The 26,843-nt window shown below is 38.9% G+C and overlaps 1 protein-coding gene across 2 annotated transcripts; it reads left to right on the top strand.

Annotated features, from left to right (window-relative positions):
• Positions 1-9: 9 nt before the first annotated feature.
• On the top strand, positions 10-26,843 carry LOC119720685. 2 transcript variants are annotated; one of them, XM_038190485.1, is made up of 3 exons: positions 10-309; positions 17,985-18,042; positions 23,346-26,843. In XM_038190485.1, exons 2-3 carry the CDS (start codon positions 18,016-18,018, stop codon positions 23,817-23,819), a joined length of 501 nt encoding a protein of 166 aa, XP_038046413.1. In that variant the 5' UTR covers positions 10-309; positions 17,985-18,015; the 3' UTR covers positions 23,820-26,843. The 2 variants fall into 2 exon arrangements, with proteins under 2 accessions (XP_038046413.1, XP_038046410.1); XM_038190482.1 differs by lacking the exon at positions 10-309 and adding an exon at positions 14,270-14,690.

Raw genomic sequence — 26,843 nt, 5'->3', positions numbered from 1 at the left:
CGGGGGAGGTCCTTGCAGTGTTTGCCTTTCCTTATTTTCTCTTAATTTTTTTTTTTTTATATATGTATATGAAGTCAGATTGTCTGTACGTGCTGAATGAAATTTGTGGGGTTGTTTTCATTAGACCAGTGGCGAGTGGGGTTTTGAGCAGGCAATATGATTAGTGCTGACTGTATCGTGGAGCTGTTCCGTGTGGTCACTGATGGTATAGAAGTCTGCCAGTGAGTCTGCGGAATTAACAGAGGTTGCCGTTAATGTACGTTTTAATTTATTCGTGCAGTCATCCTGCAAGTACTGTGGATGTAGATGGTAAGTTGATGACATTGTTTTGTATAATCCTGAAAGTTGATCGGTCGTGTGTGGAATTTTTATCATAAAGTAGATGTTATACACACGACTGAGGAGATGTCTACCGTATCGCAATACATCTCTGTCGCAAAATTTGCTGTGACAGTCTCTTGATGAGACAATGTGCCGTTCTGCAGTATACCTGGTAGTTACATGTACATTGCAAGAACAACTGGTCAGCTAGTCATTTGATCTTTTATTGGATCTAGCGTTGGATTAGCCATGCAGCAATGAGCAATTATTCTCTTAATTGGTCATGATGATTATTTAAAAAAAAATTGTTTTGGGTTACGGGTCATTTTGCACACGTTGATAACTCATACCAGTATGTACATGTATACATTTTATACATGCACATGTACAATAACTGTACCAGTATATCCTTAAGTGTGTGGTGAAGTGCTTAAAAGATGGCCATCTTAACAACTGACGTCAAGCTTTATTACGGCTAATTGAGTTTTAATTCACATTTCACAGAATGCACATTGTTTTGACGTGTGACAACTAATTAGCAATTGTTCTAGCATGAGTAACTCCAGCTCCAATGCTCATCAGGAATTCGACAATTCACGAAGCTTATAATGATCGACTTGAAACAGAACGATAGTGATTAAAATATGAAAAATGTTGATGATTTCGGTGGCTTCTTAAGAAAAACCGTCCAGTTGCGCTGTCATGGCTACCGGCATGTTTTGGTGGTTGCGTACCTGTGCGTGTGCGCATGCACATACAAACGTACCGTATGCCAGTCGGGGTGACCAGACGAAAATTGAAAAATGAAGATTCGAAAAATCTGCGAGATCAAGCGATCGAGTCGAAGCACATTTTAGCCCATTTAGCCATCTACCGGGTATCCAAGTACATTTTCTATGCAGGTGCAACTGCAATTTTGTTTTCTGATTTTTTTTTTAATCGACCAACTGACCCTACTTACAGGCAATAAAGTAGTGAGAACCATAGGAATAAAAAGGGACTCCCTAATGTAACCTTATAAAAGTATGTGAAATAATACCCGGTACATTATCTTTAAAGAAATCAAAAATATTATGGCCTGACGTTCCGACCTTAAAGGGAATATACAACATTTGCAAACATCGAAAAATAAAAATACCAAGTTTTAGGCAATACCTTGCTAGGATGTTGGTAAATGACAGTCTAAAGCATCCTGTAAAATTATGGCACCTGGTGTGAAGTCATTTTCAAGAAAATGGTATTTTTGTATACATTTCCAACAGTGGTTGGCCGACCACCGTTGGAAAACCTAACTATTTAGCAACTACTGCTCAAAATTTACCCTTTCTTCAGTCCAAATTTTGTTTGCTTATTGGTTACATGTTCATGAACGGGTGCAGGTCAGCTAAACTGGTTCCCTTACCTTGCAATTTTCCGGCATCTATAAATGGATCCATTTTATCTTTAGTGGAGTCAGGGAACCAGACTAATTGAACATTTTTGTTTTTCTTGGTTTTTTTAGCATTTTCGAACACAAAACTTCAAACATGTCAGTGTAACAATATTTTAGCTATTATACTAACCCCTCAAATAGTTTATTTCTGAAAATTACAGCAAAAGCCAATGATGCACATTCCCTTTAACAAGATGTTCATAGAGGCAAGAAATAAATTTGAATCTTTGATCCTGATTGGTCGATCCATGACAACAATTATCCTATATACAGCATGCATGGTCCATATACCTTACTCTGTGTACTATTATGCTATTCTAAGATGGGCGTGCCATTCCTGCTGCACGCACGGTTAAAGGGAATATATATCATTTGCTTTTGCTGTAATTTTCAGAAATGGATGCAATTGGGGGGTTGGAAATATAAAGCAAATATAGTTACACTGACTTTTTGGAGGTTTTGGGTTCGAAAATGCTATAAAAACCAAGAAAAACGATCATTTTCTTGTAGTCTGGTTCCCTGACTCCATATAAGAAGAAACAGAGCAGTTTACATACATTGGGGAATTGTAAGGTCAGGGAACCAGTCTAGCTGGCTCGTAACCGTTCATAGGTTTGTAATCGATTGCAAACAAGTGCCATGGTCAATTGGGGCCAGTATTTGAAAAAAAGCCAGTTGTTTCCAACGCTGATCGGCCGATCAGCGTTGGAAATTGATACAAAAATACCACTTTTCTTGAAAATGACAGTATACCAGGTGCCATAATTTTACAGGATGCTTTAGACTGTCATTTACCAACATCCTGTTAAGGTATTTCGCAAAAACTTGGTAGTTTTATTTTTCGATGTTTGCAAATGTTGTATATTCCCTTTAATAGGATAACCGCTGAAAAGTTCGTGTACGGCGTGCGTGTTCCATCTTTATGTGCGTCAAGTTTGCTTGAAGATAAATTTGTTATTCCACTCACGCTTATGGAACACTATGGAAAATGTAGTGCGTCTGCGTCCCACATATCACAGGCCAAAGACGCACTACATGTACAAATTCCGTGTTCCACTCGCACTCGTTGGATTTAACATTGTACACGTTTGGCTTTTACATGTACCATCACAGTACATGTGTATCATGCAAGCAGCGGCGTACCAGGGTTCTTATCTTGGGGGCGAGGGGGGGGGGGGGCTGGATGTTATGGTGGGGTAGGCACCAATTTTATCCAAGCTGTGAAAGGTACACAGGTTTTTTCATCGGACACCCGAGGGGGGGGGGGGGGGGGGGGGGGGATGTGCTGGGGGACACCATCTTCCCATGGGGGTGCTGTTCAAAACCAAAATCATCAACAACCAATCGCGGAAAGCAAGTTTTTCCTGCCAAAAAGGGGGGGGGGGGGGGACTATCTTAAACCCGCTCAATTTGGTAATTTGAAGGACTGATGTTTCTCCAGTTGCCAAATTTCCAGGGGGGGGGGGCAGTGGTGGGGGCGGTGATTTTTTTATGGGGGAGAACGCCCCCTCCCCCCCCCCCCCCCCCAACTATGCCGCTGTACGCACATGTACATGTACATGTATGTACCGGTATGTACAGTATGCCGATAATGCGCATGTTTGATGGACAGAGTAAGAAAGCCAGTTAAGGTTTTAGAATGCATTAAATTGAATGTATGGTTCATTTATTGCAGTAAAACTCATAAGCCAGCAAATTGACTCCGCAAATTGCCTTGACAGGCTGATGGGAATGGACCAACCTGCCTGTGTGTTATTAGTGTGTACTTTAATAATACACTCAGCCTACGGGTTCTTTGGGGGTGACGTACTCAAGCAGAAGTGCAGTGCTTGTCCCCGGGGGGGGGGGGGGGGGGGGGGGGGGGGGGAATTACAGACCGGCCGAAACCATCTGAGCAGAAATGATTGTTTTGAATTTGGAGTCTACTGTTTGGGTGGAGAGCGAGTTACATGAGACCTTTCGATGGTGCCAATGATGGTGAAATGTTGTTAAATGAAAGTAGGAAACGTTCATTATTTGTTGCATTATTTATTCATTGTATTGAGCACAACCATTGTGGTGTATTTCTTAACCATGTCAACAGGATTGATTAATGTTATTAGACTGTAATGATAGCTAGTGTGATTGTCAATATATTGACAAAATTTGAATGGGACCAATTTTGATAATTCCAATGTCTGAATGTTGTATTAAAGGTATAGAGTAGACCATTTTTGCAGCTATGATCCGAAAAGTAACAGACCAAATTGTTGTTGAAAAGCTTACTTGGTTTAAAGATATTAATGACACTAAACTCCCTGTGAAATTATTCCTTCTGGCATGCTGTCATTTTGAAGAAAACAATAAAACAAGCGCGAGTGCACAATAAGCTCTGGCTCGGTTCCGGAATGCCTCACTTCATATGCAAAATAGATGCACATATGTGCATCGATCGAGACAAAGGGTGTGTTCCAAAAACTTTCACCAAGAGTGCATTTACTGACGATGACATTGTACATGTATTTGGTCAATTTTTGGTCAGTTGGTACCGATAGAACTTGGGAAACTTACCGTAGGGGGCATGTTTTTATTATTTTTTTGTCAATTTTCCAATGACAGACCTACCGACCGACCGACTGACTGACCGACCGACTGACCAACCACAAAGTGACATGTACATGTAGTTGCTCTTGCCAGAGCTTAACAAGGCCAATTCCAAAGATGTGTCAAGTGACACATTTGTGGAAAACTTCTGTTAGTATGTGTGTAGTTGGCTTGTAATTGGGCGAATCCGTGGATGGGTGCGCACATACTCATTGGCTCAGTACGTGACATCGCGTAGCTGCAATCGGCTAGAACGAGAACGTGTCGTGGATGCTGATTTTGGGTGCAATTCAAAATATGACTTGGCAACTTTGGAATTGAAATCGAGATCCTGGAATGTTGTTTCCTTGGAAAATACAGCATTCACAGAGCTAAAACTTCATCAGACATGTCAGATTAGTTGTTAAGCACCCGATTTTGAGCACTTTTGCTGTCTCAAATGAAAAAAACTTGCCATGGTACTTTTGTTAAAGTACCCAGACTCTATTCTGGAACTCATTACAAAGTAATACCGATTTCTTGCAGCCAGTCAAATCCCTGGACACAGCTCAGCAAAGGACATCTTGCTGCAGACACTTAGACCAGTCATTTCCCAAGCCATCTCCTTTGAGACAATCCTCATCAAGTGCCTGGCTGCCCCTCAAGTGCACAGCACTTTATCAGAGTGAAAAACAACAGAGAGTAAAACAAATCATATCCCAAAGGCTCTGTGCCATCTCCTGAACCGGTAAACACACAAAACCTGAACCCAATTGAAGCACTCACAAGCCATCAGGCTAATTGAAAAACAAGTGGAGTAGAGCATAATCTACCAAACGGCAGACCAGTCATTTGTCTAAGAGGTCAGAGAAGAATTGTTTTAAAGGTGCGTATTCTGCCAGTTTTCGGGGAAAAAAAATCATGTTTTAGATTCTTTACTTTACCTTTCATGTATTTCATTGTTTACTGTGTACCTTTTTCTTGGTCACAGAAAATCCATGACTTAAATTTACTGAGATAACGATTGGAAAAGCCTGTTTGTTTACATCTGATGCGGCAGCTTTTTCAGCCTTGTCGATACGAAATTTTAGCCAAAGCGTCAACAAACGACTGGCTCCGCATCAATGTTGTGCACGGGTGGGGTTGACCAGGCCAAACTGATCCACTTTACTCCGCATACTACATATTTAATTCACTGTGAGATACAAAATGTACACTGCGAGATATCAGGTCCCACGCTAGCATCAAATTCATACCCATAGCGATCCTAGTGCACATGAAGAACGTTTTAAAAAGAAACATATATGATCGAGACTATAGCGTTCCAACGGCTTGATATTTGAGGACCATTTTACATGTGCCAAAAATTCCTCGCACGCAACAAGGTATAGACTAATCCAGCGACAGCCAATTTTGTCGAGAGTCGCGCTCAGGTAGTTAATTCACACGCTCTCCGGGCTCCTTTGACCAATAGGGTTACCAAAATGCGCGCGCGCTAAGCTTTTTTTTAAGAACGCGTGCAGCATGCACGATCGCGAGCATGGTACCACTGCAGTAACAGCTTCTAAAATGAGTCGTCAGATTCCGCTATACATGTAGTAACATTTTTGAGAACGTTCCTATTCTACTTTTTAACGATCTCTACCGTACATGTAATTCCAACTGTCATTATTTTATGGGAAATGTGTTTTTCGAGCTCAAATGGACGCTTTTCTCAAAGTGCCCCTTTAATTATAATTGGTCTGGCTTCATCCATTAAGAGTCACCACAGATCGACTCTCCCTCTTGCCGGGATTATTGATTGAAGTCTGACTCCCAGTGTCTGTGTTTGTGGAGGCCCTAAGATAATACAATACGGCCCAGAGAGAGACAGAGAGTGGAAAGCCTTCATTTATGGACTATTAAAGTGAATTGGAAAACAAGGGAGCTTGGGGATAACCTAGCTGACAGGGTAGTGAATGGATGAATGCGTTTAATTTCTTAAAATTTATTTGGTGCCATACATGCATCATGTACATGGCATAATGCACGATATGCTTTTATACATGCATCATGATGGGCGTAACTTTGAGGGGGGGGGGGATTACATTTTTAGCTTCAGTTTTTTTCTGTGCAACTATTTTCTGCGCCTGGTAAATTGTTATGCTTGCTCCATGATGGCGCGCTGATAGCGCAAAATCTTTTGCTTTAAAAGAGCGCCATCTATCTCACGGAGACTGGGCGTGTTTTCGCGACCGTGACCAGAAACATGTTTCGGCTTTGGTCATTGGTTGAGCGGTTACGTGACTTCGGTTGGCTGGAGTGACGTCACTGTTCCGACCAAAACCGAACCTAGGCCAAGGGTCAGTTACGGATAGCTCCATGGTTACAGAGTGCATTTCAAGATGGCGGAAAGATAAATACACGACATGTAACAAAACAGTGTTGAGGGAAAATAAGCTTGTATTTTTAATACGTGTATCGATCGTAAGTTTGTACATTTTAAGTGGCCTGTAATAAAATGTCTAAACAACCTAGCCCACAAGGCATTACCCCGAATTTCGCTGGGCTGGCCACGAACACCTAAAAATTATCGATGTTGTCAAAATGCCCGCCATGTTTGTTTACAGCTTTTTGACATGGTTTTCGGTTCAGCGTTTTTGTGCGCATGTGTAAACATGTTTCTGGTTATCAATTTGACGTCACAAACATGAAAACACGCCCAGGGCTAACCTCAAGAGGAAAAAAAGATTGGATTAAATTACATTGCAGTGAAGTAGCAATCTCCATGCAAGCTGAACTGTCAACACAGCCACATGGTGAAAAGTGCTTAAAAGGGAATTAACCTAATTTAGCAAAATGTTTTGCTATAACTGTTGAGCATGCAGCTCCGGCAATTTGCCATTGATGGTGACTGGTTGTTTTATGGGCACGCAGGAACGTACATGTACATCCGCCGGAAACGCACTTACCGATTTTATGAGAAAAGCTTGCTCAAAATGAATGTAGGGATAATGGTCCTAAATACCATGTGAAATTATTCCACCAATTCTGATCATGGTTGCAATCAAAGGCAGTTTAAAAAAAAAAAAGTGTTCCTGCGGGCAAGCTTTTTTTAACACTACATGTGTATACACATGTGTACATTGTCAACAGAATTCAGTTACGAGACCCCAGAAATTTACAACGTATGCATAAATATTTTCTCTGTTTACTCGAAATGTAAATGCACAGTATATGGAGCTAAAATTTCAATAGGTTAGTTGTTGAGTAATTTGGTTGCTCAAACAAAAAATGCGCTTAGAGCAAATGAACCAATGTACCAGTTTCCAAATGTTTCCGGCAGCGCTACAGAGAGCGTAGCGCGATCTATTGGAAGCTTAGGCCACCTTTGTGTGACATTATGCTGCGTGAGCAGCATGCACCATAATTGTTGAGATGTTGCAGACTAGCGAACACGGATTCTGGTCAGACTGTCAATACTATTTGGTTCAGGTGGCCTCAAGTACTGGCTGTGTAAGTAATTCAGGGTAGCAGAAGAGCGCAGATATTTTTGCAGCTGCCAGCCAGAGCTGATACGTGCAAACTCACATGCTGACATTTCATAAATTGATGGCTTTTTCTTTGTGCATGGATTCATGTACATGTGCTGTACACACGTACTGAACAATGCAGTACATGCAGTGCACGGGCATGTATTTCAACTAGTACACGTGCTTGTACTATAATGTACAATGTACGAAACAATTGAAGGGACGGCCTGGAATACGCCCAATTGGTCTACAAAATGCATTTTTAACGAAATAATATTAAACGGAAAGAGCATTGAAAAGTAGAATATAAACGCCCACACAACCATCATTTAAAAAGGGGATGTTTTTGTGTTATTTTTGCGAGAACCATGCAAGAACAAATTTTGTCACAATTTTGTCCCGAAAAATCGAGCTGTTCAGTGCTAGGTGTGATTCCAGCTGCACAGTGGTCGCCTTCTGTGGATGTGTAAGAAACAACATTTGTGTGTTGGTACTGTGTGTAATTTATGTGACACAAACAACGTGTATCGTTCGTTGAATGAAAACGACAGGAAAAAAGGAATGCGCACTGCGTCGTGTCCGATGTGAACAGCTGGGTTTTTGTTGTTGTTGGGAAGAGTAAGACATTAGGTTCCTTTCAACTAGACCTCAGAATATTTAAGTAAACAATTCAGTCCTTCTGATTTGAAAATCACAGGTGTGTGGAAAAAGGCACACCTGGATTTTTCTAGGCGTGTGATTTTTCTAGGCGTGTGATTTTTCTAGGCGTGTGATTTTCTAGGCGAGTGATTTTTCTAGGTGTGTGATTCTATGGTCCAAGCTGGGATATATTTCATAATATTCATTCATCATTCATTTTCTCTTCACTGACGCACTTTATTTTTCACTAGTTATGAAGTAAAATTATGCTGTAAATGTATGCCGAGGTGTGCGGTACTGAGGGATTCAGGCGTGCGATTATTCACACTTCTCGGGAAGCTAGTAGGCGTGTGATGGCGTGGGGGTCGCATGCCTCAAAATTTTCATGGAATTTCCGGGGATTTCCGGCCATAATGGGCCCTTTAGAGGTTGACTGCTGTATTTTGGAGTAGCATGTACAGTACATTAATTTGCAAGTTGATTATTGCAGAATAAGCATTATATTCTAGTCTTATCCATGCCCACCATAACTCTATCAGACATTCACGTGTGCAGAGAGCCACACGACGAACGTATGATATAACATCGCAAGTGTCAGTGCACACAAAAATGTATAACCATTTGACACAATTGTACTTATCAGGACATGTGTATGGATGTCATAAAATGTACAAGTTGGATACATTATTTAAGAAAAGTAATTGTAAACATTAATTTAATGCATTATTATGGTAAAGATATTGTTGCCCTGGTGATATTCCCTTAATATATTTCGTTAATTAATTTTGTCAAATACATAGTGTATAACCATGCATGTCATTATAGATGATCCTTATCGCAGCTTTATGTCATGTCCGTGCAGAAAATAAAAATAACCTTGCACGATGCTGTTGGCATAATTGCAATTGAAGGGCGTTTTGTGTGTTGGGTATGATTCACTCAAAGACCGCCATGTTCTGCTTCGCTGGCCAACGCACACAGGCATGCATTAGGCATGATATCATATCGCTGGCTTTCCAGCGTTCTTTGCATTTTTTTTTCCTATTTCGACACCGACATGGTTAATTAGAAACTGGATCAGGTCGAACGAAAAATGTGAAGCGCCTGAATGGTTGCCTCAAGAATGTAATATTTCACAAACAACGTGTACATGTTGATCTACATGTACAATCAATGGGAAGGAAAGACATTGTGCACAGTTTCAATTCAATTCAATTCAATATTACATTTATTTCCGTACTGAAACAATAACATAACAGAAAGCAAAATACAATATTGTGGAGGCACAATCCTAATAAGCCAAGGCTTGTAGCGGAGTGCCTATAGAAGAGAAAACAAAGACATGAAATAATCAAATAGTTAGTTAATTAAGTCAAAGACAAAGATAAACAAGAGGACAAAATGATCTGACCCGAAATAAATTAAGAAAAATGCCTGCAAAAAACCTGTAAAACTGCAAGAGGTTGCAACACTGGAGAACAAACCAAAGGAAAACAACCAAACTATGCTACATATTGGGAAATAAGATAGGCCTACTCTTTGAAAGAGTTCTTAAAAGAGTCCACGGAGATTTTGGACTTTAATTGATTGGTCAATGCTATTCCAAAGACTGGGACCGTAGAAGCGAAGTGTGTTCTTGTACTGAGATGTGCGCGTGAAAGGTATTATTGCTGTGTGATCTAGTGTGATGGTGGTGAATGATGTTAACTGGGCCCATTTTCACGGCGCTGCTTAACAGTTAGCAGAAAAATTGTGTTTAGCATAGCAGAAAAATTTGCTAACCTTAAGCACTATTTCACGGCGTGTGTGTGCCAACGGTCGCGCGTGCATGGAGATTTCTATTGTTACGTCACTAAGTTAAGCAAATTTTTCCTCTGAGGTAAGCATGCCTTTGCTGTGCTTATGCTTACGGTCTCCGTGAAATAGACGAAGGCTCTGTTAGCAGAAAATCGTGTGCTTAGCAGCGCCGTGAAATTGGGCCCTGGAGTAAAGAACACGAAGAAAGAAGAAAACGTATCAGGAAATTAAGATAATTTCAAAACAGACATGAGTGTACACTGTACATGTTCATGTACATGATGTGAAAATATGTACACAGCCACATGTACCGGTACATGCATCTATTTTAGGTGCCATTTACCACCGGACAGCGCTAGCATGTACAATATTCATGTATTTAATTATTTACAGATGGACAATATCTGGGGTGGATCTTTGCAAAAGCAACCCAAAAAATAAGCTTTTTCAGAGATTCTCAGATGTCTGAAATAGATATTCAAGTACTTGTAGTTTGTTTGTTTATTACTTTCGCCAAGGAGGTTATATGTTTTCATCGGATGTTGTTGGTTGGCTGGTTTGTCTGTTCAAAAGATAACTCAAAACGTTTTAGACGGATTTGCATGAAAAGGTTTTTAGGGGTGGTCTTTGGTACAAATCGATTAGATTTTGGAAGTGATCCGGATCTGGGTCTGGATCCAGGATTTTTTCAAGGCTTCTTTACCATTTATGCGAGTATTTCCTGTTGGGCAATTGTTTAGCCTTGGCAAAGGTTTGCGCTCTGTGAGTGCTTTCTAACTAAAATACCCCAGTATAACAAACAAATTGAACATGAATTTAAAGAAGAATTTGTTGAAAAGCACTTGGATAGCAACTTGAGGAATATGCAAATTTTACTTATTCACACTGATGTATGTGTTCATCAAAAAGACCCAATTCATATTTGGAAAAAAAACCCATACATATACCGGTATATAAATTTACCTTGTAACAAATAACGTGGATGCCAGTTACTTTTATGCATAAATATTGAGCTCCTCTCTGGGACAGTTTTACGTTAAGCTTACATCGGATTGAAGGACGTTATTAGCCCATCCTGCCAGCGGCCAGGTATTCACTGTCTGTTTTTGGAGCCGCGCATGCAGCGTCATCATAAAAAAAACATAAAGAGCTCCATAAAACCTTAATATAAACAACAGGGATTATTTAGCATTATAGCACGGACTAGGCTGATTGAGGTGGCTGCTTATACTGCAAGACAGCTAATCGACTAAACAAGTAAGTGGGCTATTCTACACGTATGTTTGGTAACTCACGTATGAGGTGGGGGGGGGGACCTACGAGGTCATCACTGGCACATCATTCGAATGTAAGGTCTAGAGTTTTGGTTATGGTGCTTGTAATTTTGAAGATTTCCTAAATTGTCCAATTTTCACTAGCCAGGCATGTCCACACTCTCATGGAATTACCAAAATGCCTAAAGCAACATGCATTACACTGGGGAATTTCTATAATTGCACTGTCAGTATTTCTCATTTCTGGTACATGAATATTTCATCTCTCTGCCATGTCTGCATGCGCTTTCAGAATGTGTGCACAGTGGATGCAAGACTTTATAGTTCTGACTACATGTATGGTAGTTGATTACATGTGAAAAATATTTTAAAGTTGCTGTGGTTCCGAGCCATTTTCCCAGTTTCTTAAAAAAAAAAAAACCAGTTTATTCCAATTTTTAATGAGACATCAAACAAATTTGCCAACCTTAATTTACATGGAATAATTTAGTTTACAAATTGTGATTGAATTTTATTTCTGCCCTACAATTAAGGCACTTTTTATTATAGGCACAAAACCAAAAATAAAAGCTTTTTTTTTTTTAGAGGGTTGAAAAATAAAAGCATGCAAATTGAAAATCATCCAGGTTGGTAAACATACATGCTTTTTCCAAATTTTGATTTTCTTTTCCGAATGAAATTTAAAGGAATATAATGTCCTGTAACAAATAAATTTGCTTGTTTGTTTTTGCAGGCCTTTATACAGTTTCAAAAAATGGCGCGCTTCAGTTCAGAAACTTTTGAAAAACCTATTTTTCAGGGTGCCACACCCCAAAAGCACGTATATTTTTACACCAACTTTAAGAATTAAAAAAAATTGATTATGTTGAAGAGCATGTTGAAGGTGTTCATGTACATGTTATGTACAATGTACATATCTCTGTAATTTTTCAGACACTCATCAACCCACATAATTATTTGATATGTTTTGTTATTTTATGGTTTTTTATTTTTTTTATTTTTTATTTTATTTTTATTGTCTACTTATTTATTTATTGATTTGTTCGATAGTTTGTTGGTTTACTTCTTTATTGGTTCTTTTTTGTTTTCCTTAATGTTCATGTATGTTGTTTTGGGTCATATTTGTTTGTAAGATTTGTCCTGGTCGAATAAATAATAATAATAATAATAATAAAAACAAACCTACATGTTCAATTTCTACTAAAATCTGTTCTCTTGGATTTACATGTACAACTGTTTGCAACTTTTTAAACGTATATACATGTACACTGTATATGCTTCCCTGGACAAAGGATAGATGTACCTGAGAAGTTTTGTACATGTAGATACCGGTATCTGCCCTACCGGGAAATTCTAAGGAGTTTGAAACTAAGTGTAGTGTGGCATGGGTGGCTAGTACAGGGGGTAACTGTGGCATGGGTTAGGTAGTGCGTAAAGTGCTTGCCTCTCACCGATGTGGCCCGGGTTCGATTCCCGGCTTGGACCATACATGTGAACTTGAGTTTTTTGTTGATTCTCTCCTGTTCCGTGAGGGTTTTTCTCCGGGCTCTCCGGTTTTGAGCTCCCTCCACAAAAATCAACCCTTTTGATCTCTCGCTCTGCTCCGTGGTCAGACATGTACATGTAGGCCTACCTGCGGCCAAGGGCGGATCCAGGGGGGGGCCAAAGGGGGCCATGGCCCCCCCCAAAACGAAACCAATTTTTTTTTTTTTTTATGTGACACCGCAATAAAGGCAGGCAATGAGTACACCACCATCTTTTCCTCAAAAAAACATTGGTTAAAGTGGTCAGAAATTGCCTCAGATCGCACCACAGAGCATCTAGAATCCAAAAAATTTTCGGGGCCCTTAAGCGGGCCCCGAAACCCACGCCGTAATTTTTTTGACCCACTTTTTGGGGGGACCAAAATTTTTTTTGGCCCCCTCCAAAATTGTGTTCTAGATCCGCCCTTGCCTGCGGCACGACCACGTTGTAGCCGCGTCCTTCTTAATTCAGGTTCTCACAGGCATGCAACTTTTCCTCGGATCAACTGATTTCCTCTTTTTGTACTTCACATGTGTGCCATTGAAAATAGAAAAACACTGTACAAAGTCTTGGAAAAAATTTGAATTTCCTCTTTTTTGTACGACTTCCCAGTTGCATGCCTGTTCTCAGCTGCAAGTTAGGATGATTAGCCCCAAATTATGCTCTCTTTTTTGGTTGCAATGGGTAGGTAGTATTCTATTTATAATTGCTCTTGGAGGATGACTGCATTAAGGAGGGCATCCACAATTATAAGATGATAGATGTCAGATGTAACCGGGACAGCGAAGAATAAGTAGACCTCAAATTCACAGAATGACACACATGCGGTTCATTTAGTGGATGAGACCCAGACCTCCGCTCATAATAATTACCCATATTGCAGCCATGGATGTCTTAATTTGATGCAAATACCGATTACCGACAAGACCATCAAAATGCTATGCATAAATCCAGGGAAGAATCGTGACAATCGTCCCCCAGATCTCATGATGATGACGTTTTCGGATGCCATCAAGTCAAGCGAACATGACAAATCTTTCCCGGAGTCTTACTCAATCAAGCACGCTCTAACAACCCCCCCCCCCCCAACTCCTCCTTGCCTAGGCTAATCAGCTTTAAAAATTACAGCAGGTGTTATAGATGGCTGATGCAATTTTGGACCAGGATAAAAAAAATATTGAGAGTACTGGGAGGATGACGTCGGTGATGTCATCTGGTGTGTTTTAATAAGGGCCACGGTCAGTTGTTCAACCACCATCAAGTCGTCATCTGTGCCGCATACATAAAGCGCTCGACGACGCATACAGATATTTTTAGGCCGCGGCTGTCAGTATACTGGTATGCTCCCGCAGTGCGGAGTCACACAGTGTTACACACATGTATCCTGATGCGGACATGAGTATTGATGTCAGTGTGCCGATATGTCAAAGCTGGAACGGTCATTGAAGTCAACTGGCCCGTATTGTGGAAACGGGCAGTGAATTCATAACACTGGAAGTAACATGTGTTCTGTCGTCCTACGTGTATGCTTCGTGTTTCAAGTACTAACTGGTTGATTGAGGTGTTTGTGTGCTTGGCCTTTGTGGGTGGTTTTTACAGCTTTGGTGTGTTTACTATTTTGTCAGTTTGGTGAGTTTAAAACTGCCGTTGTGATAATTTTCTACATTATTTATGAAGATTTAATATTTCAGGAGTGACGTTATAGGTCCTCTAACATTTTTTACTTACAATTCAGGTCAATCCATTCAGTAAGCAGTTTGTTGCAGTTAATTTTTTTTCTTAATAATTTACATGTAATATTATTCACAATGGAACAATATTCTTTAGTACAAAATGTACTCTATAATTGCTTGGGTTTTGTTGGTTTGTTTCATGAAACTTGTTTTTAATTTTTGTGGTTGGTGCAACACTGCATTTCAAAAGCATGTATTGTAAGTGCATATATAAGCCAAAATTTTTCCAAGAGCGCACTTACTTACAAATATCGTCTTTCTTTGGTGTACAGTATATATGTTGTCTAGTGTTTCCAGTGATTATAAAAAGTACATTTGTATATTTGATGATTACGTACAAGATAGAAAATGCATGGGTCATGGTACAACTAACATTGCCTACGCAAAAGGGTCGCTTGGAGCATTTTTTTTTTCATGACCATATTCCCGAAACACATATGTGTCATATTTATGCACAGTTGAAACTGAGACGTGTATATGTTCAACATCATGTTTATTGCATTTTTTTTTTAAATTATGCTGCAAGTGGAGTAACATGCTTTTTTTGACCAGTGCAAGCAAAAACTGTGCAAGTAGTAGATGTCTGTAACTTCATCTTCCTAAAATGATCTGTATGTTGTCCGCTAATTTGCAGAACTGATGAAAATATGTATTGCACTAGTTGATCATTTTTTTGACAGCAGAATAAAATTGTTGTTCATTTTTTTTGGGCAAGTCCAGCATTTTGCCAGCAATTTCAGCATGATTCACAGCCAATGAACCATGATAATCTCATTTATGATTCATAGAAATAATCCAAAACTCCTTGACCATTATGATAAGATTTGAAAAATACCAATTTCATGTTTATTCACTGTGCTCTTCAAAGCTCGGTCACAGACATTACATTATGCTGGCATTGCCCACATCTATCTACATGTAAATTAATCTTTCTGATTAGAAAAACCACGTAAAACTGTTTCATAAAACTTTACTTGTCAGGTTTTTTGTAAGTTCTTAAATGTTCAATTGACGATTTTTATAACAAGTTTGAACCATCGTTCAATCAGCAAAATACTGGCAGTTACACGTACATATGTAATACAATGCAGTCATGATGGTACCTGTAGATCATATTTTTCTTTTGTTTTATTGAGATAGTATAATGAGTCAGGTTGCACATTAATTTTATAGACGCATCTCGAGTTACACTGGGTTTGGTTTCCTGCAAATGAGATGCTTGTCAAGTGGTTAACAGATACATGTACTGGTATATGTATTGTATTTCATGTGCGTCTGCACATTCTAGCATTTGTAAAGATTATTCTGTATACTTTTGCATATTGAAATGTCAGATTGCCCTGTCTAATTTTGCTGCTCCCCCCATAAAACAAGAAACTTTTTTTTTGGTGGAAATAGCAGACTTGTATGACTTGTGACTCGGACTCGAGTCCAGCTTGAGTCCCATTTTTCATGACTCGGACTCGAGTCACGATGACAGATGACTCGGACTCTGACGAGACCTACATTAATTGTAGAAATAGCTGCGGACTTTGACTCGGACTTGGATTCGGACTCAGACTCGGACCTGCATGACTGAGACTCGATCAAAATACCACAAATCCCTTTTTTTTTGCAATGTTCAATATACATGTAACTACAAATTAGTAGATGTATTTTGAAGATGGTTTTCTCCTGAGCAAGTGATGGACAGTCTGTGCAGTACAGGGTGAGTAAAAAAAAACGAAACTCAAATGTTGGGACCATAATTTTAGTGAAGTTCTGCATGTAGCACTTTCAAAATTTAGGATATGAAAGCCCAATTCATAAGCTTTCTTTTAGTGCAAGTGTAATTCAAATCACCCATGTACTTTTCAAGTTGCAGAATTTTAAACACAACCACCGTTTTAAGGTTCTGTCCACGGATCACAAAAAAGGTCAGTGTTCTTTCAGCAAAAGAAAAACAAATCACATTGGGATGTGTGTGAATTGTTTTTCGTTTTGCTGACAGAACGCACACCTTTTTTGTGATCCGTGGACAGAACTTTAAACGGTGGTTGTGTTTATAATTCCGTAACTTGAAAAATACATGAGTGATTTAAATGATTCTTGTACTAAAAGAAAGCTTACGAATTGGGCTTTCATGTCCTAGATTTTGAAAGTGCTACATGCAGAACTTCAGTAAAGCAATAGTCCCGACATTTGGGGTTGTTTTTTTTTTACTCACCCTGTACAGAGGAAATGCATCTAAGTACTGTACCAGTACATACGCAGCGCATGTGATGCGGCTGGCTTGTTTCCGATATATTGATGTGGCAAATCAATGTATCGAAACATGTATCCCAGCGTCCACTCTTGATATTGCGTAAATGCAAGCTTAATAGTGTATGATACCAGATTATCCTTTCCAGACACTGGTGCCCTGCCTTATTTGGCCACCACTACACAAATTTCCAGTTCTGTAATTAAATTAGAGAAAAGCAGTGAAAAATGAAAACATTACACTGTGAGGTTTTAGCAGTACTTCCAAATTTGTTTCCAATATATGGTGACTGATGACTTGAACCTTTGTGACTCGGACTCAACCTGCATGATTTGGGACTCGGACTCGAGGTTTGGTGGGGGTCCGCTCAAAAGTTCGACGCCTCATAGGTCCGACAAAATTGTATCCCCTAACCAAATAAAGGCCCATAAGTCCGACGCCTCATAAGTCTGACGCCTCATAGGTCCGATGCCTCATAGCTCCGACGCCTCGTAGGTCCGACAAATTGAACGCCTCGTGTTTCCGACGTCGGACTTATGAGGCGTCGGACCTATGAGGCGGAATAAATAAATTGTATGCCTCATAAGTCAGACGCCTCATAAGTCAGAAATTTCGGACTTATGAGGCGTCGGACCTATGAGGCGTCGGACTTATGATACGGCCCTGTTTGGTGATTGGAATACAAGTCTGGGAAATAGGTCCATTTTTGATGTATCAAAATTAATGATATATGCTGACTTTTTCCAACAAATTAGTTTTTTTTCTTACATTGTAGACCGTGCGCTTTGTAAATTTGTATTATTATTATTATCATTGTATGTACATGTATGGGTTATGTACATTATTTTGTACATACATGTACATGTGATGTACTAGTGAAGGAGAAACGTGTTAGTGGCACATCTATAACTTAGATTTTTTTTCTTCTGTCTTTCATTTCTGTTACAGATTTAGGGCCAACACTCTACCCGACGAAATTATGAGCAGAAGGAATCGGGAGTACAAAGTAAGAAACGTTACATTCCATCTAAAATAATGAACTTGTTCTTGTAAAGGCCGTTCCATAACTTGACAAAAACACAACTTCGTGTGAAGTGGGTGTGATGTCATAAAACGCTCAGCTAAAAATCACACAAGTTTCCAGAGATCGTATTGTACATACCATGCTATATTGTGTTTTGTTTTGTTTTGCGTACTGGATATGAACCAAACTTTAAGACGACAGCAACTTTGAAGAATGTTAAATTTTTATGGAAATTCATCCGAACAGTCTTTGATTATAAAACTTTTTTTAATGTAATCATGACTGGAAAGCCAATTTCATAAAATGCTTTCAGATCAAAAAAATACTAAAATTGCTCAATCCGTTCAAAGAATATTGCCATTTAAATGCAATGACCCTGTTTCGTCCAAAAAAAGGAATGTACCGGTATGTTCTGACTGTTTGGAACAACAAAGAAAATGACACAGAATACTTGTTTCAACAACTGTCAACAGCTGTAGTACACAATATCTTTATTAAAAACCCTGCTTAGGCAAACAATATGATTTATATAATCCACTTTTTTTAAAAGACAGGCCTTAAAAAGAACTTTGTTGAATATTTTGAACTTTTAAATTTACTGAGGTTTCACCGCTGGTGATGTTTGAAGACACTTGTGACGACGATTCTTGAAATTGCATTTTTGGACAAAAGAGGTTTTAGGGTCATTGCGTTTAAATGGTGATAAACTTTGAACGGATTGAGAAATATTGGTATTTTTTTCATCTAAAAGTAGTTTATGAAATTGGCTTTCCAGTCATTATTATTTTGGTGCTTTATTCCGGGTATTAATATTTCTTTAAATATAAATTATATTTTGGGGGGTTTGGGTTGCTATTATTTTGACAGCTGCTGCTGTTTTTTGCTACTTTGGTTGATTAAAAACAATTAGTGTACATTTTAACAGTAAATGCAATACAATCATTTGAGTAAAATTGGATGCACATATGGTTGTGGTGATGATATTCAAACCTTGGACAAAGTACCAGCATTTTTTTTTAATTACTGCGTGCCTGTTTTATTTAAATTTTCCTAATTTACACTACATGTAGGAGACCTTTTTCTTTGACTGGCTTACCGTTCGTTATGGTTTAGTGTTACTTTACATGTAGATTTGAATTTTCAAGTGGTGCCCTAAGGCCCAAAAAAAAAAGTCTCCGGTTTCTGGTATGCGCGTGCGTCGCCGTAGCCATGTGCGTCAGCAAAATGAAAAAGTTTTTTTTTTTAATGAAAGATGATGTCTCAAAACCGCCAAACTCACTGGTTTGACTGGAATCCTGCTGCTGCACAATTTTAATGTGTTTTTGGATGGGGTTATGATCGAGAATAAGCTTTATGTGGCCTCTCTGGACTCCCATATACCGGTATTTGCACTAATTTTAGTCGGGCACCATTTGCAGTCATCAGCCGACATTTGAGGCAAAAAAAAAAATCCGCGTCGCCGCACCACTTTTTGGGCAAGCTCCATACCAGGACTTTTTTTTTGGCCTAAAGGACGAAAGCATCCAAGTTGACCGCGATAAGAGTCAATTAAAAAAAGAAATTTTATACATGTACATGATCGAATAACAAAATAAAGTCGTAAAAAAAATCGGTCAAGTTTTGTACTGACGACAATAATTAATTTATTCTATTTTAATATGGAAAAATAAATATGTTACAGGTAGCTGAATATCTGGGCCAAGTAGAAACTGCTGAAGTGACCTCTAATAAATTTGAATTTTAGATTTTCTAGTTTTGTACGTTTGGGACGGCAAAAAAAAAATATACATGTACATGTAGGGCCTACCGGTACTTTATGAATAGGGGGCAATATACCGGTACATGTACTTTAGGGATGTGCGTATTGTATAGATTTGATAGAATATAACCACAGAGCTGGAGTTCGAACTCCAAGACATTAAAGTAAAAGGATGGTCGCTGACAATAGGAAGCACCTGGCAGCCAGCTTAAGTCCGGTTCCTACTCGGCGCGAAAACAAAAGCGAATGCGAATTTGTGACGTCGTGTCAAGTATTCACGCTGCGAATTCGTAAAAGTTGAGCACATTTCAACTCGGGCGAATTTCGCAGCAAATGTTTCATGACGTCAAATTCGCTCTGCATTCGCATTCGCATTGAGTATGAACCGGGCTTTACCCAGTTGCTCGCTATGCTAATCTCTACACAATAAAGATCCGCGCTCACAAATGGTTAATTCCAAATACAATGTAAGTCTTAAGAGTTGCCAACTCATGAATTTTCAAAGTACATTTTCTGCAAGTAAATCGTTTTTTCTTGGAAAGTAGAAAGACCAAGCTTACAGAAACAGTTTTTGCTTTTCTTCTACTGCACTTGGATTTATTTTTATCAAGGATTGAAGTTTCGAGAAACAGTAGTAGCATTTTCCTCTATTTTTGATGGAAATTTTAGTTCCCCCCTGTTCCAATTCTTAGCTTCAAAGATTTTGTTTTTGCTCGACTATGAAGTCTCATGCCGTCCCTATCCACCACTATAGATTTTTAAACCAAAAGTTGAAACATCACAGTCTTGCACCATTTTGAAAAAAACAACGTTGCAATGTCCCGCCTGTCACAAAAAAAAACATGAAAAAGTTGTATATTTTTTACATGAAAAGATCTTTTTGGTTCAAACTTGAATTCATATCTTCTATCAAGGTGACCTCACCTAGAAAGTAACATAAAAAAATCCATGGATGTATAGTTGATCTGATATTTCATTTCAAACTCTGTTCCGTCTGTCACATTTTACCCATTTGTTAAGTATTTTGTCCCGTCAGTCACATTTTTTCAGTCACCTTTAGGTTAAAAAAATTTGAACATACATCCGTTGTAGACCTTTCTGGTTTTTAATATACTTAGGGGTGTGAAATCTCATCTTTAAAGCTGATTTTAGCTTTTTTCCCTTCGCTTACTGTGTACAAAAGTATAGGAGATTTCCAAAGTTCATCTTTTTTACACCTTTTCCAGTTGTTTTCAGCTATTTTTATCAGTGGTCACTCACACCCCTGTAAACTACATGTCCTTAAAAATAATAAATGCTTGTGCCTACATTTATTCGGTGCTAAAATAAGTAAAAATGTCACATTTTACCCATTTGTTAAGTATTTTTGTCCCGTCTGTCACATTTTTTCAATCACCTGCTAAAAAAAAAGTTGAATATGCACTGTACATTTTTGTAGAATCTTCTGGTTTTTAATATGTGTCCTTCTTAAAATAATAAATGCTTGTGCCTACATTTATTCTGCATATAAACATGTCCCGTCTGTCACGTCCCATCCGTCACAACAGTAATGAGCCTGGCGTTTCCAGTTCTCTGTTTTGAATTACGAAGTAAAGTGTTCACTGATTATTGGCTCAAAAGTGATTAACTTTAAACGAAAAAAAAACATTACATTTCCCAGGGGAACAGATAACTTTTTCCATCGAAAGTCTTTTTCAAAATATTGAGTGTAATTTCCGTCCCGTCAGTCACGCTGATTTCACTTTGTCCCTATGCAGCCGCTGAATCCTCTAGTTTTGTGGATTGTTTTTTAACTTGAAATATAGAGTGTTGACTTTGACTTTATACATACTGGGTATATATCTTAGATGGTTACACCTTTATGGTTGTGACAGGCCTTTGAAAAAAAAAAGGTAGAGTAAATCTGTCCCGTCTGTCACGCCGGAATTGGCCAAATGTTAGAAGAAAGAGTTTTGCGTTGCTTTGTGGACAGTACCGTGGTAATACGCATGCGCAGTTGTCATACATTTGTACATTGCCAAAACTGATTGATTTTGAAGTATTTGTTCGCAGTTGGATAACATGGGATAACAATGTGGTCAATGTCACTGAAACAGTCATTTCATGACGAACAAAATGCTCTATACCTTTAGTATGAAAAGTTCGAAAATTTCCCCAAAAATCACATTTCATTAATGATGTATTGCCTATTCAAAAGTCCGAAAAAGACTTGATAACTTATCTGAAAACAATCCAATTTATCTTCAAAATACAGGGACAGATAGCGCTTTCAGGGACTAACAACTGCACGTCGATAACTTGAATTCATAACTCACATCTAACAACTGCGCAGTTGTTGAAACCTATCTTGTTGTAAACTATATTTTTCAAACCAGAGCAACGACGTGACACGACTTATTATGCAGCATGTAGGGAGGTAGTTGGTTACCAACTGAAAATTTGGCGGCGTTCATCATGTTCAAAGGCCGCTTGCAGTCACGCAATGAATGATCCAGGATTGCCGTCTCAGTGCTTTAGCTATGGACATTCCCGAGGGATTGGAATGTTAATGGCCAACATGTAAATCACCCAAGAGTTCTGACCCCTTGGGTCCGAGCTTTGTGATACATGTATAATTAATATTGATAACATATTCGCAGGCTAAACTGGCTGCTGATCGGGATTTGAATACAATGTATAGTGTGTGCTTGTTGAAAATGGACAAGGAGCCTTAAAGGGAAGATACAACATTTACAAACATCTAAAAACCAAATGATCAAATTATCACGAAATATCTTACTGGATTATTAGGGAATGACAGTCTAAAGCATCCTGTAAAGCCATGGCTCCTGGTGTGCTGACATTTTCAAGAAAAAAAAGTATTTTTCCAATGCTGGTCAGCCGACCAGCATTGGAGAAAACTGTTTTTTTTTCAAAAACAGCTGCTAATTTGTCAAATTTAGTTATTCCGCATTTTCTTTCCAATTGATTACTGTTAAGGAGTACAAGCCTGCTAGACTGATTCTCTGACCTTACGATTCCCCAAAGTCTATTAACTGCTCCGTTTCATCTTGAGTGGGGTCAGGAAACAAGACTACACGAACATGATATGTTTTCTTCGTTTTTTCAGCATCTACAAGCCCAAAACGTGAAACAATTCAGCTTAACGATATTTGCTATCACATACTAATCCTCCAAATCCATTTATTTCTGAAAATTGCAGCAAAAGCAAATGTTGCACACTCCCTTTAAATAACATAAAGAAGGGATCGCCGAAGGGCTGAAAATTGATAAATTTGAAAAAAGAAATTTAGCGAATTTTTCTCACGGGAGCTCTCAGATCTGCAGGAAAGTCGATTTTGACAAAAGCGTGGCGTTTGACCATGGAGCTATGTGTTTTATAGTTCCATGGTTTGACAAACAAAATCACACAACTTAAACGGTTACAGTGGAACCCCACTATAACAAACGTGATGGCGGGAAGATAAGGAAAGTACTGTAAGGTTAACATGCCACTGACTGTTTCCTATCTTCTTTCATTCCTCAGGATGTCGTGCAAAAACTTGTTGGTCGTCAGACCAATGCTGCTCGCGGATCACCTGACCAGCAGCGACGTCTCCAACAGCGACAGATGCTGCAGCAGCTGCGCCAACACGTGTCGGAGACGCGCTACGAGACGGGAGAAGCCGTGTCGCACATCCAGGAGGAGATGTACAAGATGGAAGCCCGCCTCAGCCAGTCTGGCAGCCTGGACAGCGACGAGGGTCTCGCGGTGCCAATGTCTACAGGGGACCACGCGGGCATGTCGTCACCCAACCACGCGTCGTCGGCTGCGCATTCCCTACCGGAGAAATATCAGAGCGAAACACTCCGCGCCATGCAGGATTTGATCGTGAAGCGAAGACGGAGTGAGCAAGGGGAGTACGACCCGCACGAAGCTGATGGGCACGGAGCCGGGCACGGAGCCATGAAAATGGACAAACAGTCGGCCCACGGTGTCAAAGACAATCACATGATCTGAAGTCAAAGGTTGCATGGTGAAACCGAGTATCCTCAATTTGCTTGTGTATATATGCTGACAAATTACAAGGTCACTTTTATAAAGTGATCTGACTTTATTTTCATTTAGCCTTATTTTCCTAGGTTTTGGGGAACTTTGTGGTACACTCGAAATTTTTGTCGGTATTTTGGTATTGAATTTTAATGGTTTGCAAAGTGAAATATTACCAACTCTGCTGGCCATAAATTGTGCATAGAATGTTGAAATTCCTTTTTATTTTAACAGCACAGTGCACAGAGACTATGTAGATCTTAAGGAGTCCATATTACAAATAAAGGAAACCTTTCACACAATTGTCATTGATCCCAAGTTGGGTGCATACATGTAACAATTAACTAATCAATTGATGTTTCAGCTCAGTGAATACTAATACATTGTGTACATGTACATGTATGTGTGCACAATATTTTTTAAAAAGTGTGTACAGGACACCCTATATCAGTCCTGCGACTGAAAAATTGACGTCTGATCCTCTTACATGAAGTTAATACCTGTAGTTGTCGATGAAGTGCCAGCAACTCGTCGCCGAAAGGATGCTAGCGCATCACTTAGCCCAAATTGAACTTTGACATGGTCGCTGACCTCACTTTTAGTCAATGAACCAACTGGTTTGCTAGTCTGAGTATCACCCGTTGTTCAACAGGGCCTGCAACAACGTCTGATGTACACAATCACCATAATAGGCCAAATAATTTTTATTGCAGTTAACGTGTAAGTTACGGGTACGTGGTGTCCACTTTCCACTTTTGCTTTCTTCTGCAAGTATCAAACAAGGCAATTATAGGCTTCTTGTTGTCTTGTCAAGGTATCCATTTCTTATTAAAATCAAGTTGCGGAGACAAAAAGCTTGAGAAGAAGTAGATTTATTCACTAATAAGTGGACACCGTAACTAATACCTTGATAAGACTACAAGAAGAATAGCAACTGCCCCCAAAAAGGATTATCAACAAGGGACCATCAGCATCGGACGTGCGCCATTAAACCGGCCTTTACTGATCCCACGATCCGAAACATTGTCCAAGATATCGTGGATACCCCCGTGATGTGTGAAACACAGTGCTGTAGTACTCGTACTCGGTACTCGTACTAGAGTACTACTCAAGTACTTTTTTTGAGTACTCGTACTCGTACTCGAATAGCAGTACTTGAAAAAGAATGGTATAGCTTGACTTACCACTGCCTTATTTTATTATCGATACTTTCAGTTGGAAATTATTGACTGGCCTGCAGAGAAATCAAAGTTTGCTGAATTTTCTCTGTGCACGTCTAGACAAACACATTTAACAGCTAGCCGTGAGTGGGTCTGTATATCGGTCTGACTGTGCCTGGGCCAAATACGCACAATGAACTATTTGCGATATGGCTGTATTTGGAAATAGAAGTACTCGTACTCGTACTCAGAAGTACAAGTACTTGTACTCGGAGACCTGAACTTGTAAGTACTTGGTACTCGGAAAAAAGTACTCGACTACAACACTGGTGAAACATAATGACCTGCGATATTAAGGGTATGGAAGTCAGCTGAACTTGTATCTAACAAAGCACCAAAATTGAAATATTTATCCCTTCTCTTAGAGTCGTATTGAAATATATCTGTCATCACGACTTGTACTTTTACTGAAATGTTCTTTTCAAGAATGAAAAATGTTTTCAGAATTTAAATTGATTATTTTATTTATTTTCAAAGGGTCAAAAGAAGAAGCCTTAAAACAATTGAATTGTTTACTATTTATTTTTAATATTTTGTTTCGATCATTCACAGGGTTAATGAAATGTAAAGTTATCGTATACAGTGGACAAGTATTTTAACATATTACTATGTATATATCAAAATGTATTTATCAAGACTATTTGTTTATATGCACACACAGTACTACTTTGTTTAAAAAATATTATAAAAAGGAGATGGGCCAGCTATCCTTAGTCTCTTGACTCATAATGTAAAAATATTTATTGGATATAATATGAGAATATTTAATATTTTGGTACACCATACACTTTTTAAGATATAAATGTAAAATTAGATTCCCTATGGAAGGTTATGTGCAGCTTGAAGAGATATAGATACCGGTATGTACAATTTAGCATTTTGGAGTAGTAATTCTAGTTAACATTCGGATGCCTTTTCAAATTACATAGCTCAAAACTATTTATAAAATGAATTTACATCACCCCGACGCAGATCCTATCTATGAATACAATGCAGTTTGGTTGTAGTACCCGCTGCTATATCAGATTCGAACCAGCCAACCGATCCCGCAAGCGCGGTGGTCGAGTGGTAAGACGTCTGCACTAGAAAGCAGGAGGTCGTGGGTTCGAGTCCCACCCAAGTGATTTTTTCCTACAATCACTTGGGACAACACTGAGGATACAGTATTTATAAAAAAAAACCCAATTATGTCGGTATAGAGCAAAACCCAGTATCGAGGAAAGTAGAAAGCCTATATGTTTTGCAAATGATTTTTTTTTTGGAAAACAAATTAAAATATGTGTTAACCACTTTCATTTACAAAGTTTATATTTTTACTTTGGGAATTTAACAAATCTTGCAACTTATTCCCAAAAGAAGAAGCTACAATTGCTATAAATGTTGATGTATTTATGTATTATTTGTTTTAGGGGGCTTGGGAGAAAAGGAGAAAAAAAATATATATCAAGCAGACTTGCAGCTCTAGTTTCTGAAGCTTTGTCTCATAGCAGCTTGCACTCAGTAGCGACTTTGTAATTAATTTGCAGTGAAACATGCCATGTATACCTGTAGGCAAGGTAGGGAGAACATTTTGAGCTATGGTATAAGTGCATGCACGTCATTTTCAAACTGGCCCATGAGCATGTCTAAGTACCGCAGTAAAGGTAGCTACTCTGGGCCAGTCTGCATTAGATATTTCAGTTTTTGATCAATCAATTGTACCAAGCTGTGACTGTAAAAACGAATTGCATTTTTTTTACAGCTGCATATTAAAGGTTAAATATAGAAGGTTAAA

The sequence above is a fragment of the Patiria miniata genome, unplaced genomic scaffold (assembly GCF_015706575.1).
Source record: "Patiria miniata isolate m_02_andy unplaced genomic scaffold, ASM1570657v1 HiC_scaffold_9, whole genome shotgun sequence".
In the NCBI taxonomy this organism is placed as follows: domain Eukaryota; kingdom Metazoa; phylum Echinodermata; class Asteroidea; order Valvatida; family Asterinidae; genus Patiria; species Patiria miniata.
The sequence above is the reverse complement of the archived record's forward strand: the minus strand, read 5'-3'. Positions and strand labels throughout refer to the sequence as shown.